This window comes from Mycteria americana, chromosome 1 (genome assembly GCF_035582795.1).
Source record: "Mycteria americana isolate JAX WOST 10 ecotype Jacksonville Zoo and Gardens chromosome 1, USCA_MyAme_1.0, whole genome shotgun sequence".
Classification (NCBI taxonomy): Eukaryota; Metazoa; Chordata; class Aves; order Ciconiiformes; family Ciconiidae; genus Mycteria; species Mycteria americana.
The window spans coordinates 205,455,784-205,470,449 of record NC_134365.1 but is presented as its reverse complement, the minus strand read 5'-3'; the positions used below and the strand labels follow the sequence as shown (position 1 = coordinate 205,470,449).

General features: G+C 40.3%; 1 protein-coding gene and 1 long non-coding RNA gene across 4 annotated transcripts in view; one reads left to right on the top strand and one right to left on the bottom strand.

Moving 5' to 3' along the window:
* The window catches only part of GRIA4 (glutamate ionotropic receptor AMPA type subunit 4), a 238,433-nt gene extending 225,257 nt beyond the window's left edge, over positions 1-13,176 (top strand). For 2 of the 3 annotated variants that reach the window (XM_075491019.1, XM_075491018.1), the window contains 2 exons: positions 5,656-5,790; positions 12,499-13,176. In XM_075491019.1, the coding sequence (XP_075347134.1) occupies positions 5,656-5,790; positions 12,499-12,663 (300 nt within the window). In that variant the 3' untranslated portion in view covers positions 12,664-13,176. Of the gene's footprint in view, positions 1-3,346; positions 3,462-5,655; positions 5,791-12,498 lie in introns of all 3 variants that reach the window. The other variant, XM_075491016.1, reaches the window with a different exon arrangement.
* On the bottom strand, positions 8,530-13,118 carry LOC142404343 (uncharacterized). Its single transcript, XR_012773823.1, has 5 exons — positions 13,076-13,118; positions 12,504-12,610; positions 9,989-10,103; positions 9,845-9,903; positions 8,530-9,375 (listed from the first exon to the last, which is right to left on the bottom strand). It is a non-coding gene; the product is annotated as an uncharacterized LOC142404343 (long non-coding RNA).
* Positions 13,177-14,666: the final 1,490 nt, after the last annotated feature.

The window sequence follows — 14,666 nt, the reverse complement described above, 5'->3', positions numbered from 1 at the left end:
GTATACATGACTGAACTTGATGGGAAATTTAATTGTAAATGCTGGATTTGTCCCTGTGTATGACTTAGGTACATTGCTCGTGCTCACGTACAGCAGACCGTACTGATTTTTAGTTTCTGCCCCCTTTAATATCAGTGGGACTATTCACCATTGTGTAGGCAGTGTAGTAACAAGTTGTAGTCTCTTGAGTTTGTGACTGACACGGTCAAAGTGACGCTTATTTGGAGAGGATATTTTCAAAGAAAGGAAAGACGCCTAGATAAGCAACTTGCCCTGAAAGCCAAGGTGGTCTGGGCATTCATCTCCCATGGGAGCTGTTGAAAATCTGCTACTAAAATGAAAAAAACAAACAAAACAAAGCCTAAAATACATGAAAATTCACTACACCTGCAGTCACTTACTGTGATTGCAAACAGGTATATATGTTGCTACTCTGAAAAACGTAAGCAAAAATCTTCCTTTTCCACTCTGCAGCCCCTCAGTCTGGGCTTCTCGTATTGGACCATGTACATTTCCCATCACAGCTGGCAGATTTAAAGTGGGGCAAAAATCCTGCTCTGAAAGCGTAAAATATTTCTAAATTTCAATTTAGTTATATTTAAAATATTTTTAAATTTAATTATAAATTTAGCTTGGAGTGCTTCTGCGTTGTCACAGCTAGGACTGTCTGAGGTGAGATGTAAAGGACACGTCATGTCTCATTCACACAGCCTCGCTAGGGCAGGCGAGGAAGTGAGGGGCAGAGGACAAGTTTCCCAAGCTTGTGCAGCACCTTGATTCAGACAGTGCTTCAGCAAAAATAGCGGAGAGGAGAAACAAGGGCCTGGCCGTGGGCACATCACTGGCTGTATTTCAGTGAAAAGTGGGAATTGCCTCATCTATGCTGGCCATTGCCATTGCGTTCAGTTATATATCGAGGATAGCGTGGCAATTTCAAGCATGAAATTGATTGCTTTTCCCAAAGGAAAACCTGAGAGTTTCCTCGCAGAGACGATGCAGAAAGGGTGACATTAAAGGAACTACAGCTGCAAAGAAGAAAAAATCCCTGCCTGTATTCAGGCTTTATATACCTAAACTGTTAGTCCTGAAAAAACAAGCAAAGGACTGGGAGACATCTGTTTTCTGACTTGTACCAGCTTGCTGCTGGTCTTGATAGTTCATATCAAGCCCTAATTATCACTTTAATCAGTTTAATCTGCGACAACCCCACAGGCTTCTGATTTTCCGTGTGAGAACAATACCTGGATGTCCCTTCTCTTTGTCATAACCAGCCCTGTTACACTGCTGGGATTTAGGAGCACTGAAATGTGGCTCAGTGCCAATGCATGACATGTTACAGATGACAGCTATCCAAATAATATTAATTATTTCACACTTGTACTAGAAGCAAACAGAGGATCATATCGACAGGCAACTTGCCAGCATCCCAAACCGCTACTCACTCATTGCACAGCTGGGGGACTCTCACATTCCACTATCGACCTGCACAACCTGCTGCCAGGAAGCCTGAAGACAAACTGTAGGTTTGGATACTGGAAAAGATCAAGAAATAGGCATTTTCTGTTCTAGAAGGAGAGTATTCCATATGAATTAAATGTGTGGGATTTGGAGAGTGGATGAAGCATTTCCTTTACTTAAAGGAATCACTTGAGAGTACCCCAACTGTAGCTGTCAAAAATTGTCATTTCTCCGAGGCACCAAGCCTTCCTCTGTAGTAAATGAAAAGAGACGGGCATCTCAACAGCATGGTTCATCCTTTGTTAAAACTAGTGTCTAAGCCCACCTTTGGGAGGTACCAATCTTTTTCCCTTAACTGCAGGGAGGCCTAGACAGGCAGCCAAAGCTTGGGGCATAACTTGCGGGTGAAAAAACTGAGGTGAGGTGAGGTGAATCCCCCCCTTTATGTATATATACAAAGAGTAATCAGAATGTATGAAAAGACAGGATCCCGAAAGCTAAGATTAGCGTACGAGGTTAAGGAGCTGTCATTTGTGTATTAAATATATATATACAAACATGCACAAATATATTAATACATAAGCATCTGGGGATTTCTGGTTAAACCAGTTGCAGAGTGTAACAAGCTCCTTTTCTCTTTCATAGTAACTATTTTAGTAGGTTCCGTTACACTATACTAATTAATGCTTGCACTGGTTATTTATTTATTAAGCCTTGAATTCATGAGTTAACATTTTAGCAATGCATGGATTATGGTGTATTATGAGAGATTAATTTTCCCATAGGAATCTGCTGGCATACACAGGATTAGGTCCTATGTCATATAGCATCACTAGAAGGCTATCTATCACATGCCATTTCTGTTTATCTACCTCCTTCTCTGATATATATTGTATTTTCATGCACACCTGCACATAAATAGATATCCCTACGCCTACCACATTAAGAATTGGACAGTCAATGGTTCAAAGTGGAAAGTACATAAAATAAGTCTGTTAATCATTTCATAGGTTTTTAGAAAATAAACTGGTACCACTGCATGAAGTGGGGCATTACCATAATACTCTGAGATTATTCACTGAGTTTAAGTAACTTCAATGTAAACCCGTAGCGGTTCATGACTTTGAGGCACCAGACTAGGTTTAATCTCAGTATTAAACTCTGTTACATCACCCACAGCAAATACCACTAGTAAGAGAAGATATTCCAAGTAGTAATTTATCATCAGCCTGGGACCCTTGAAAGACTTATGTGAATAAATGAGATTTAAGGAAAAACTTTGAATTTGAAAATAATGTTGAAACAGAAATGAAAAGGAAAGATTGACTGTCATGTTCTTAGCTGAGGATGAGGGCATCGCAGCTCTCCCCCTAAGTTCTCTGCATGCAGACCTCCTGATTACAGGTCTGTGCCAAGTGGTTATGGGCAGCAAACTGCACAAAGCATCTCCTTTCCCTTGCCAGGATAATTTTGAGGGCAGTAAATGAAATAGCTATAGCCAAGTCATATTATTAGTTTGTATGCAGACAAACTAAAAATAGATTGAAAGCAAGGAACGCAAATCAATGCATTTCTTAAGTCATATATCCAGTTGTATTATATATGTCTCTGAAGAGTATGTTGTTAATATGTCTAAGCCAATAGTTTTGGGTTCACAGTAATTGCATACTATTTGTTTACAAATCTTCCCCAGCAGTATGTGCCTGTTACCTAAAGCGATGGAGCAGGTCCCGGTCGTATGTCTGTCTCTAAACCTGGGCCAACAGTACATGACATAGCACCCACTGTGGCCTCTGCTCTGTCACTTTGCAATGCGATTCTATGTAGTTTTACTTGAATAACATAAAATAACATATATAATGTTATTTATGTTATTTTCCACGTGAAGAACTCCTGTAAACCTTGCCGTTTTGAAACTCAGTGAGGCAGGCGTCTTAGACAAGCTGAAAAACAAATGGTGGTACGATAAAGGTGAATGTGGACCCAAGGACTCTGGAAGTAAGGTCAGTCGCTGCAGTTCGGGACCTACTATCGTGTTCACAAAGCAGTAAAGGAAGTAATAAACAAAATGACTTAGAAATAAAATAAGCAGCTGTAGACACAGAACGAATCAGCTTTGCCCCATCTTGATGGGGGTCACACTTTAATTTAAAGAAGCACTATTGCTTTTTAAAGTCTTCAGTGATATAAATAACCAAACATCGTCCTACATATTCAGGGCATCTGTTGAAGAGTTACAAGGCAGTTTTTTGGTTTTGGGGGAGGCAGGTAGGGTTAGTGGTTTCCTTCCTGCCTAGGGAGGATGGACTTTCCCCATTGACTACTTAGGAAATGTCCCTTCACGCCTTCTCCTTTCGAGCTGGCCTCCCTCAGCGGTTTTCTGAAAAGGAGAAACGCTAGTGGGAAGGATTGCCTTTCATCGCTGCGCAGGGTGGCTGTGCCTGGCTCACTTTGGGACCGTCCCTAGCTCATTGAGGAGCCAAGGAAGACTTAACTTGGGCTTTGAAGTAAAAGGCTTCAATAATTAATAGCTTTCTACAGCTTCCGGTGTTTACCCTAGTCCATTCCCAGTTGGGGGGTGGACTAGGGTAAACACCGGGTATTTTCTGATGGCTGGGGAGCACCACAGTCAGTGCCAGCCCTGTATTTGGGGAGTCTGAAATGTCTTCACAGTGCTCGTCTCCGTGCCAGCCTCGCTGTCCAGAGCTAAAAGGAAAGCTTGACGGGCAGTGACTGCTTGCTGCCTGCGTGCCCTGAGAGTTACCCTGCTGGATAGCGGGTAAAATTAACCTGGGAAACAAACTTGCAACACATTTTGCTTTGTCTGGCAAGTGCTTTGGAGAAAGGAGTGAAAAGCAGTTAAGAGAATGGCAGAGTACCTGTAAATGACAGCTGAGAAAGCCTCAACCCACCACGTACACTAGGTCAAGTCTTTCTCAGTCCTGCCTCCTCCTTGTCTGCAGTTGCCACCAGGGTGACACGGTCAGCTCCGAGATATTCAGAGCCCTCTTAGCCAGCTAAAAAGAGACATACAAAGCAGAACCCGGCTATAAGCCCCAAACACCTCCATACATCCATGGGAATCATTACGGTGCTAATCTACTGATTACACAATAAATAGTGCCTCTTTAAATTAAAGATCAAAATGTTTTGCATTCTTCATAAGTTAAAATTTCATAGAGATTGCAATCGGAAGTTAAGTACTGTCCTTACTTTAGGTAAAGATTATATAGTCTGCGTAAGAATAAAGCTTTATAAGTATCTTAAGGCGCACGATGTAGTATATGGAAGTTAATCCTGAGAGTTCCTTGAGAACTGTGCTAAAAATGCACATGGATTGCAAATCAAAAAATATGATTCATAACTAAGCAGTGAAGTATAGAGAAATGTAGAACAGTTATTTACTACAGTACATCCAAGAAGGTGATAATTTATAAAATGATGCATATTTAATAATTTGCTAAAGTTCTCGTTGTCTAAATTATGAATAATGTGTAAGATTTCAGAAATTGCTATTTAAAATTGTACTATTACTGAGCCTTAGTAGTCCATGGGCATGTTCCAGAACTGTGTCTATAATAAAACAAAACCAAAATACAATAATCGGTAAGAGGCAAATATATCATGATGTGTATGGTACAGTGTGCACTTTCAAAGGAAGTGTTTGTTCAAAGAAAGAACTTAAGCCTCACGTGTTATTTTCATCTGTTATTTAAGTATCAGAAACTCAGTCTGGATCTTTTAAATTAACATCAATGCCTACCACAAGTATAATTACTGTTTTCATAAAGATCAAGCAGAGTCTTGTCTGCTGTAAATGGATTTCTGGATTTCAAAGCTTTTAAAAAGCTTTACGTAACTGCAGTTTTGTATCAGTACTAAAATGTCCCCTAAAGAGAGCTAGACGTGTCATTGTTTAATTCTCCGCTTAGCGGAAGTAGTGCTTTGCAGTAAGCAAGCAATGACATCCTGATATGTTGGCAATACACTTACAATATTTTTTATGCCGACCAGGAAAATTAGGCGCTTAAAATATATTTTATAGATCCAGATAGGTCAAATTTTGTGAGAAGTGTGTAAACAACTGTCATTTAATTTCAGCTAAGCATTGTTATTTATTTCCAATGTTTTAACGTGTAGCTTGTGCTGCCGGGAGTCTGGTTTCCGGGGTTAACTGTGTCGCTTCTGTTTCCCCAGGACAAGACGAGTGCCTTGAGTCTCAGCAACGTTGCTGGAGTCTTCTACATTCTGGTTGGAGGCTTGGGCTTGGCAATGCTGGTGGCTTTGATAGAGTTCTGTTACAAGTCCAGGGCAGAGGCGAAACGAATGAAGGTGGCAAAGAGTGCACAGACTTTTAACCCAACTTCCTCGCAGAATACCCAGAATTTAGCAACTTATAGAGAAGGTTACAACGTATATGGAACCGAAAGTATTAAAATTTAGGGGTAGGACTTAGGGCCTACTACAGTGAGTGGGTGATGCATCTTGTAACGCAGTGTTGTGACATGTCTGTCTAGTGGTGCTTGCTTCTGAACAGAGCTTTATATTTTGGAAAACTTCAGTGCAAAGTGGTTCAGTTTTTTTGGCTGCAGATGTACAGTATACTATTCTATGTTGCTAATAGACATCTGCATTGCAAGGAATTTTTAACATAAAAAATATATTTGTAACAACTCAATGTTGTCGAATCAGTTGGGAGATGACAACTATTTGAAATCATAAAATACATATTCAGAGGGCCAGTGTTTAATTACTTGATTGGCCAGTCTGTTTTCCTAAAGGTTTGCACGCTACTAGCCACAAATTGCTGTAAGCCTTTATTATTCAATGTTGGCCCTAACTGGCAGTTCGTTATAATCAAGATTTAGGATAGGCAACGTCACTGAACCATAGTTAACCTAACGGAAGACAAGGCACTGTTACAAGAAGTCTAAATGTTTTACCTTTTCTCCCTCCTCCCTACCCTATTCCTTCACCTTCCCTTTGATACATGTTTTATGCTAATTGTGTGGCATTTTTTTCACAATATCCTGCTTCAGGTCAACCTTTGCCCACTATAATAACCACAAAAAGTCACTAACCAGTGAGTAGACCTTGATTATCGTGCTCAGCTTTCAGTAACGTACCCCCTTACCTAGCTCAGGTCTAGTGTATTTTAGGTGTTCACACAGTGATTTCGGAGACTGAACTGCTGACGTTGCTGAGCTGCATCCTGCGTAACTCCCCTGAGTAGGCATGCAGGGATGGTTTACTAATGTACTTGTTCTCATCCGTGCAGTGAGCATCTTGCCAACTAATCATTAGTCAAATCAACTCTCTGACCTTTGGAAATGGCACGTAACAGCAAATTGAGCTTCTAAATATAACTTTTACATAGCTCCCAAGCTATACTGGCTGCTTCATAAGTGAAGGTGCAGCTAGGACCCTGCCCTTCCATGCTACCTAGAGCTCCCTTGCCCTTGCAAATAGCAAGCCACATGTCTCCTCTGTTAACAAAAAGCTTGAGCTACATTTTCCTGAAATCACTGAGCCATCCCTATAGTGGAAGTGAGAAACAAACATTTAGGGAAAGATGAAGAATGTAATTTTTATGTTGCCACCTAGAAAAACTTTTGGAGGAAACAACTGGAGATACAATTATTATTTTTTATTTATTATTTATATAGCGCTGGAGTACACGGCGCTGTACAATAGGTGAAGTGTGCCAAACACATAGCAGGTCCCTGTCCCGAGGAGCTTACAGTCTAAAGGCACAGCCGGTACAATACCGAACCATACAGTACAGAGCAAACACAGAGTGAGCAGAGAATGGTGTTTGAGCATGATAGCTGGAGCGCTGCAAGGAATAGGTGGGTTCTCGGGCGGGGGAGGGAGGGGGCTTGGTGTACGCTGGCTGGGAAACTATCCCAAACATACTGTCACTGCGTAGTTTTCTTTTGTCCCCTGTTGTACAAGAAGTCATGACCCTGGGTATATTTTAATTGTAACAGAGCTGCCTAATCTCCCCATGTAAAAAAACCCCAGTCTTAGCTGTGCACTTTGTTCACTCGTGAAAATGTGAGGCATAGTAGGTGTCAGGGGGACTCCAAGAGTACAGGCCAATGTTTATTACTGTGAACTGGGAATCAGGACTTCCAGATGCTAATATTAATCTCCCAAGTTCACCGCCTACTGTCAGTAATAAGGGTCTTAAAAAGAAATAATCTCGTGCAAGTAATTGTGCAAAATGCAAATTAAGAGATCTTTTTCCTTGAAATTCTTCAGTGATGTGCCCACAACTGAGAGTGTCCCCAGGCTGGTATAAAAGTAAGAGTCCCAGAAAACAGTCCTTATTAAGTTTACAGGGTGCAATGCATCCAAAACATAGTCTTAAATTAAGACAGCAAACAAAAAACCAAAGCTTTCATTCAAATACTGACCTGACCCAAACTGGCTTAGCATGCTAAACATGGCATGACTTGACAGTCCCCTGAGTTCCCACCCAGCTCTGTGATTCCTGTGCAACAAACAGTATGATTATACTTGTAGAATTTATTTTAGCCCTCCTGTTTTCTTGAAATAAAAATTAGGGCTAACTGAGTTTTATTTTTTAAGGAAAGATTATAAATACCTTTCTCTAAAGTTTGGATTTTTGTGGGACTTGTTGCAACACAGAGGTGAATTCTTATAGGAAAAAATATATTAAAAATGCCCATGTTGCATTTTATTTTATTGAAAACTCATGTTTGGGTCAGTCAAAACTTCTGATAATCTCTTAAAAACACTTTAGGGTTCAGACATTTAAAAATTCACCAAAAAATAGAAATAACTAGGATTTTGAGCAAATATTTATAGACTTCTGAAATACTTCATTCTACTTATTTGCCATAATATTTACCTGAGAAATTTCAGCATGTGAATTGCTTATAAACTTATGCTTATATGTGGAGGACTGCCAAGGTCCAGTCGTCCTCTCCTGGCAATACTTGGCCATCCCTAGCCAGGCAGGCAGCGAGGGGTTACCCGTGTGCCGAGCTCTGTACAGGGTGACTGTGCCACCTGTTTGTACACACGCTGGTCATAAATCCCTGGTAGCGGGCAGCACTACAGAGCCCGCGACACTGGTTACACATACTTCTGCAGACATATGTCTGTCTTACGCATTTCAAAACCTTTGATGTGTTTATTTATCCAAGGAGTAAAGGGATCGTACTGGGACTAAAACTTGCTAATATGGAAAGGTGCTTGGCAGTTCTAACCTGCATGAGTAATCCACACGCTGACTTTTTAAGCTAACACCAATAGTTTTAATAGTACGTGTTTTAAACTAATATAAAATAGATTAAATAACCTGCTTGACAATTAATATTCATTACCATGTTTTTTATTTTAGTTTAATCCAGTCAAAAGTGAGTTGTCTCAGGGAAATTCACCTGCCTGTGAGGCAGCAGAAAATGAAAATGTAGGACTAGTCTGTATGTGTGGACTAGTCTATATGATGAAGGACTAGTCTGTATGATGAAGGACTAGTCTGTATGATAAAGGACTAGTCTGTATATGTGGGATAAAGACACTCAGAAGGGATGACAGGCTATTGCATCTGCCAAAGGCAGGGAAGGAAGTTTGCTTTAAGGAGGGAACGATCCCTTCCTCTTCCCCTGGGCAGCAGTCTTCTATTTCTGTCTATCAGTAGTAAGCCCTTGGTACAGCAGTTGAGCTGGTGCCGTGAGACCAGGGCGAAGCCTAGCAGCCGTCTCTCCAGCTGCTCTAGGGAAAAGCCCTACTGAGTTCCTCACCCCAAAGCCACAGGCTTTCGAAGGGATTGTCCCCGTGTCCAGCCAGCCACCACCACCGCGTCTCTGTGGCCTTCTCAGTGGGCCATGAAGCTCGTGAACCGGCTTCCAGTTCAGCTGCCTTCTCTTGCTCTCCCATCCCACGCTGTTGTTTATAATTAATGAAATTAATTACAAAACTACAAAAGGCAATGAAAAAATTATGAAATTAATTACAAAAAACATGAAGTGCTACAGGATGGCTCAGTAAATGTGTAATGCACTTATTTTGACTTGTATACTTCCAATTTCATATTCAAGATAGAAAAATTCATTAAAAGTTCATCTTAAATATTTGTGCCAAAGACCCCTCCCTGTGACCCAAGTACTAGAGGAGCCTGAACAACAGAAGAACCCACACAGGCTAGGATATTTGTATTATGTAGACTGAGGATATCAGTTTCCTAAATTCCCATTTCCCAATAAGAACAGGGCAGTCAGTGTTTTCACATGATTAATTCCGCAACTAATTTAATCAAAACTAATGACAAATTTGAAAAGACATTATCGCTATTAACTGCATACCCTTACTGCACAGAGACATTCACAATTTGGGTAATATTCACAGTACATACCAAGACTTTTCCCTCTCATCCCAGCCTCTCCTGAAACTTTCTGCAGCCAGGCCATAAATCTGAAATTGTAAGAGCACAGTTAAGCAGACTATTAGCCTGGCTTATTACCTATAGCGTAGTTTAAAATATAACACAGAAGCTTACCTGGTTACTTGGCTTTATGGCACTTTCCCGAGTAGAAATTTGACCTGCTCCTCCTGGCTTTGTTAACTGTCTGGGTTGTTTCCGTGGTGTGTTGCTGAGTTGTTGTTAATCTCTGCTGTGAGAAGAGAGGAGTTGTTTTACTGCAGCTTTTTCTGTTATTCTGTGGAAGGCTGCTGACAAATTGTTTGTTATTCTCATTTGATTTTTTTTTTTCTGTGGATCCCTTTTTACTGTCTTTCTGTCCTGAGTGTGTTGTCAATGGCCAGAAAGCTATATAGACTGAGCTACAAAACCACAGTTACACATAACTCGTATATCCCACATAAATCTGAGTTCTCTCTCAGATTTCCCAGTGGCAAACCCCGAATGGCCATGAACAGATAGCTGATCAAAGTGATGGAGAGATGCTGGTACATAATGATGACTTTCTGAGAAATTTAGCATATCTGGAGTAAGCTGTCCCTTTTCCACCCAAGTTTGCATTCTGATCTGGTTTGGACTCTCATCCCTCCCCAAAACTAAAGCACCTTTGGTTTTTTCTTGCCATTGACCAAAACACGTTCTGTGTATTTCTGCAGGCAGTTACCAGTCCTCGACATCCATTTGCAATGGGACTCTGGACATGCACTATGTGGAGCTACACCACATTGCATTGTGTCTGTGCTTTGCAAATGCATAGATTTTTATTTGCTGCTGGGGAGTAGCTGAGGTTTTTGGTACTGTATGGGCCCAGGTCCCCACTCCCTCATTACCACTCTCTCTCTTTTTATATCTAGCTGTTGAACGATATGTCTGGTAACAGTCCCTGTCACAGAGTACTGTGGCAGCAGGGAAACTTTTCAAAGGGTGACTTCGGACATTGCAATTGATTATTATCAAAGCCAAGGTTTTTCGGCATACGGGGAATGCCATAACGCTCTCTGTAAGCTGAGGCCTTTTCCTGAATTCGGCTGCTTGTGAGGGCTGAGGTTTTTAGGGTAACTGATTTGGAATGTTGCTTTTATATCCAAGCTCCAACTGCCACAACAGCAGCTGTACTTTTGCGAACCCTTTTTTGAAGGAACTGCTGATAGCAATGCAATATTAGACTGGTGCATTTTCATTGAAGTGCACCCAGAAGCAGTGGAAACATTTGGGAGTTAAGGAATCTGCCTCATCCCTATACACACACACTCATATATAAAATTAACTTCAGCATATCAAACACCAGCTCAGGATTTCACTGCTACCTGGGAAGGAGAAACCGGGCTGAGAGGGACAAAGTTCTAAATGCAGAGATCAGTAATAAGGCAAATAAGATGATTTTATGATGTTTGTTATCCCTTTGCTCCTATGTGAATGCACTTTCCTGTCTCTCTTTTTCCAATTGGTATTTCAGATTGCATCCCTGCACACCAATTACATGAGTTAGTTGCATAGACTATAGCTTCTGCTGACTAGAAATCAGATTTCCCCACTAATTAATATCTTAACATGGTATCTTTGAAATCTGTTTCGATGTAGCATAGTTTGGATGCCTGTTGTTCCAGGTCTCCTTGCTGCATTGGTTGACCTTAGACACCTCCCCTAATTTTAGTCATCTGGAAATAATTTAGTCTAAAATTATTCATCTTGGCTTTTTCTATCATCACATGAGAGAGGTCTTTTATATTAGGTTACTGATTTTTGGATGACTAAAGTTAGGTGGCATAACTACAGGGTTTTTTTTTAACAAGGCCAAATTTTTTGCTTGAGTCAGTCCCTAAACAAGATACTTTGTTCTGATTTACCTGAAAGTAAAGATTTCAAGGTAACAAAAATTTAAACCGTCTTGTGGAAAATTTAGACCTAATGTAGAAAACTACAGAAAATTGTATTTTCTCTCAATAAACTACATTTCCTTTGAAAGTTCCCACCTTCTGTAATTGTAGGACAATATAGATATGAAAAGAGATTTGAGAACAGCTCTCAGATTTACTGATACTAAATATGTGCATTGTGAAAAGAAGTAAGAGTTTCTTTAGATTTCATCCATGGAATTACCACAAAGATAGCTGATATAGCTATTGCAATTTATAAACATTTTTCAGTAATTATATTTTATCTTGACATTCCTAGTTGAAAGTCTAAGCCTATAAACACCTGTGCATGACTTTATTCACAGATGCTAATGCTTTCAGGTTCATAAAAGGTCTTGATTCTCATTTCACTGTACATAAATATAGTTTGAAGCAGTTTAGATGAAGGTATTGCCTCTTCTGTTAATTTCTTGATCAAATTTGGATTTTATATTTAAATCAATAATGATTTATTGTAATGAAATTTACCCTCAGAATTTCTAGTCTTTTTTCCCCTAGTAGACTTAAATGCTATGTATTATATTTATGATGATTACTATTATTATATTTAATGTTAACATGAAAAAATGCAGATGTCTAAAATTTAGTATTTTGGTGTTTGCTGTGTCCTTGCTTGTTGAAGGACAGAAACATTGTAACACTTTCCTCTTTTCTCCTTTTTTTCAAACCTAGCTTACCTTTTCTGAAGCCATAAGAAACAAAGCCAGATTATCCATCACAGGGAGTGTGGGAGAAAACGGACGTGTATTGACTCCCGACTGCCCGAAGGCCGTGCATACTGGAACTGCAATTAGACAAAGTTCAGGATTGGCTGTAATTGCATCGGACCTACCATAAAAACCAAAAAAATAATTGAGTGCCTTAATCAAACTGTGTTGGTGACTGATGGGAACACAGCACAGACTGTAACGACATGGGAGTGTCATTGATGAACTAATAATTTGGCTGAGAAAGGGAAGTACGTCCAAATGCGCCAGACATCATCAGCAACAATGTGTGCATGAGCTCAGCTCGGAAACCCAAACTCAGATTTTATATCAGGAAAATTCATAATTTAGTTTTGTTGGGGGGAGGGGGCTGGGAAGGGTGTATTAACAGCAACAAATTTCACTTGAGTGGATTTAAAACTAATAAGACTTGCCAATTTAGCGCATTAAACTGTGAAGAACATGCTCAGAAAGGACAACATTTTGGTCTTTGTCTTGACAAAGAGAGAGAAATAGCTATAGAAGTCAATGAACATGCTAACCTGTGTCTCCAGAACATCAATATATACAATGGAAGAATACTCAGCTGTTCAGCTGTAGAAATTAATCACTAAACTGTGATAAGAAAATAATAAACATGTAAATCCTGTGAAAAAATAAAGAAATTATTTACATTTTCTTTGAAAAAAGAGGAATATTGAAACATGCTTGCTTTTTAACTGATGTAAATTCGGTAGAGGACAACACAATTCTTTTTTCTAACCATCTATAGGGAACAAGTCATTGCAATAATTGATATAAAATGCCATCACTGTAATAAAATTCAGAGACTTTTTTTTTATAAAAGTTGTTGGTCATCCTCTTGTTTCCTGTTACCTTCATTCTGTTCCATCATTCCGTGTTCCACAGATCTGCATCTGTCTAATACCAGAAACAAAATGATAAAATGTTTAGAGTACGTCATCAGTCTGCAGTGTAGAATCAAAAGAGACTACGGGTCACTCATGTTACAGATATTATTTATAATCTTGTTCTGTGTAAGAAACTGTGGTTTTTGTACCCACCAAAAAGAATAAAACAACAAACGTTCTTATAATATTGACAGAGCTTGAGTTGTTTTCTGATCATTAGGGATGTCACCTGGAAAACAGAATAAGGTGGTTCGTTTCTTACCGCAGGATGCAGGACCTTATTGGAGACAGTCTGAGTCCCTGCACATTTGTGCTTTTAAGTCCTTAGAGAGGAGGGACTCGAAGCTGTCAAAGTATTGTCATGATTATTCACTAGCTATTTTAGTACTAGTCACTAAAACCCTTTCTGAGAGGTTAGGGAACCATTTAGTGATAGGGTTTGTTCTTTGGGTAGGTCAAGGGATGAGATACCAGGGAGCAGGAAAGTACAAATGACAGTCTTTCAGACTGATGCGATAGACACAGCGTGCTTGGTACCCAGCAACCTCCGCTGTCATCAGCCAGCCTTTCAGTGGCATGCCAGGGAAAGGCTAGCAGGTTTGAATAAAAGCCAAATGTCAACAGGAGCAGGCATGTCTGTAGGTGCAGAGTTGTAGCAAGTCTCTTCTGCGATGGTCGTTTTCCTTGGCCACACTAGACCCTGCAGTGGTCTCCAAATCCAGAGTCTTGCCACCAGTGTAACAGCTCCATGCCAGAGCCCAGACCGCAAATCAGATCGAACTTGGATTAATCATAGTTTCTAATGCCCTCGTGATTTTGCCAGGCCCATGAGGGGTCATGTTCAGACGGCTTACATTTCACCAAAGCCTCTGTGGGTAGTGCTTCTCAGCCCCAGGGCTCCAGGCCCTCACGAAGAGGAGTGTGGGCGCAGGGTAGGGTCTACCGCTGCCAAGCAGTGACCAACCCTCAACAACTGCAGCAAAGGACAACCAAACAAAAGTGCTACTGAGGTGATACCCATTCTATGTGATACATCTACGAAGTAGCAAAGCAGGTGTTAGCTTCAGTCGAGGTATTGACAATGTAGATACGAATTTCTTACCTCAAATACTCTAGACACCCTTTTTAGTTACTGGAGGGAAGTAACGAATAAGAGTGAATGACTTCATCTTAAAGTAGCCATTAAAACATCAAACTGCTGAATCACAGCAGCAAGAGCCTG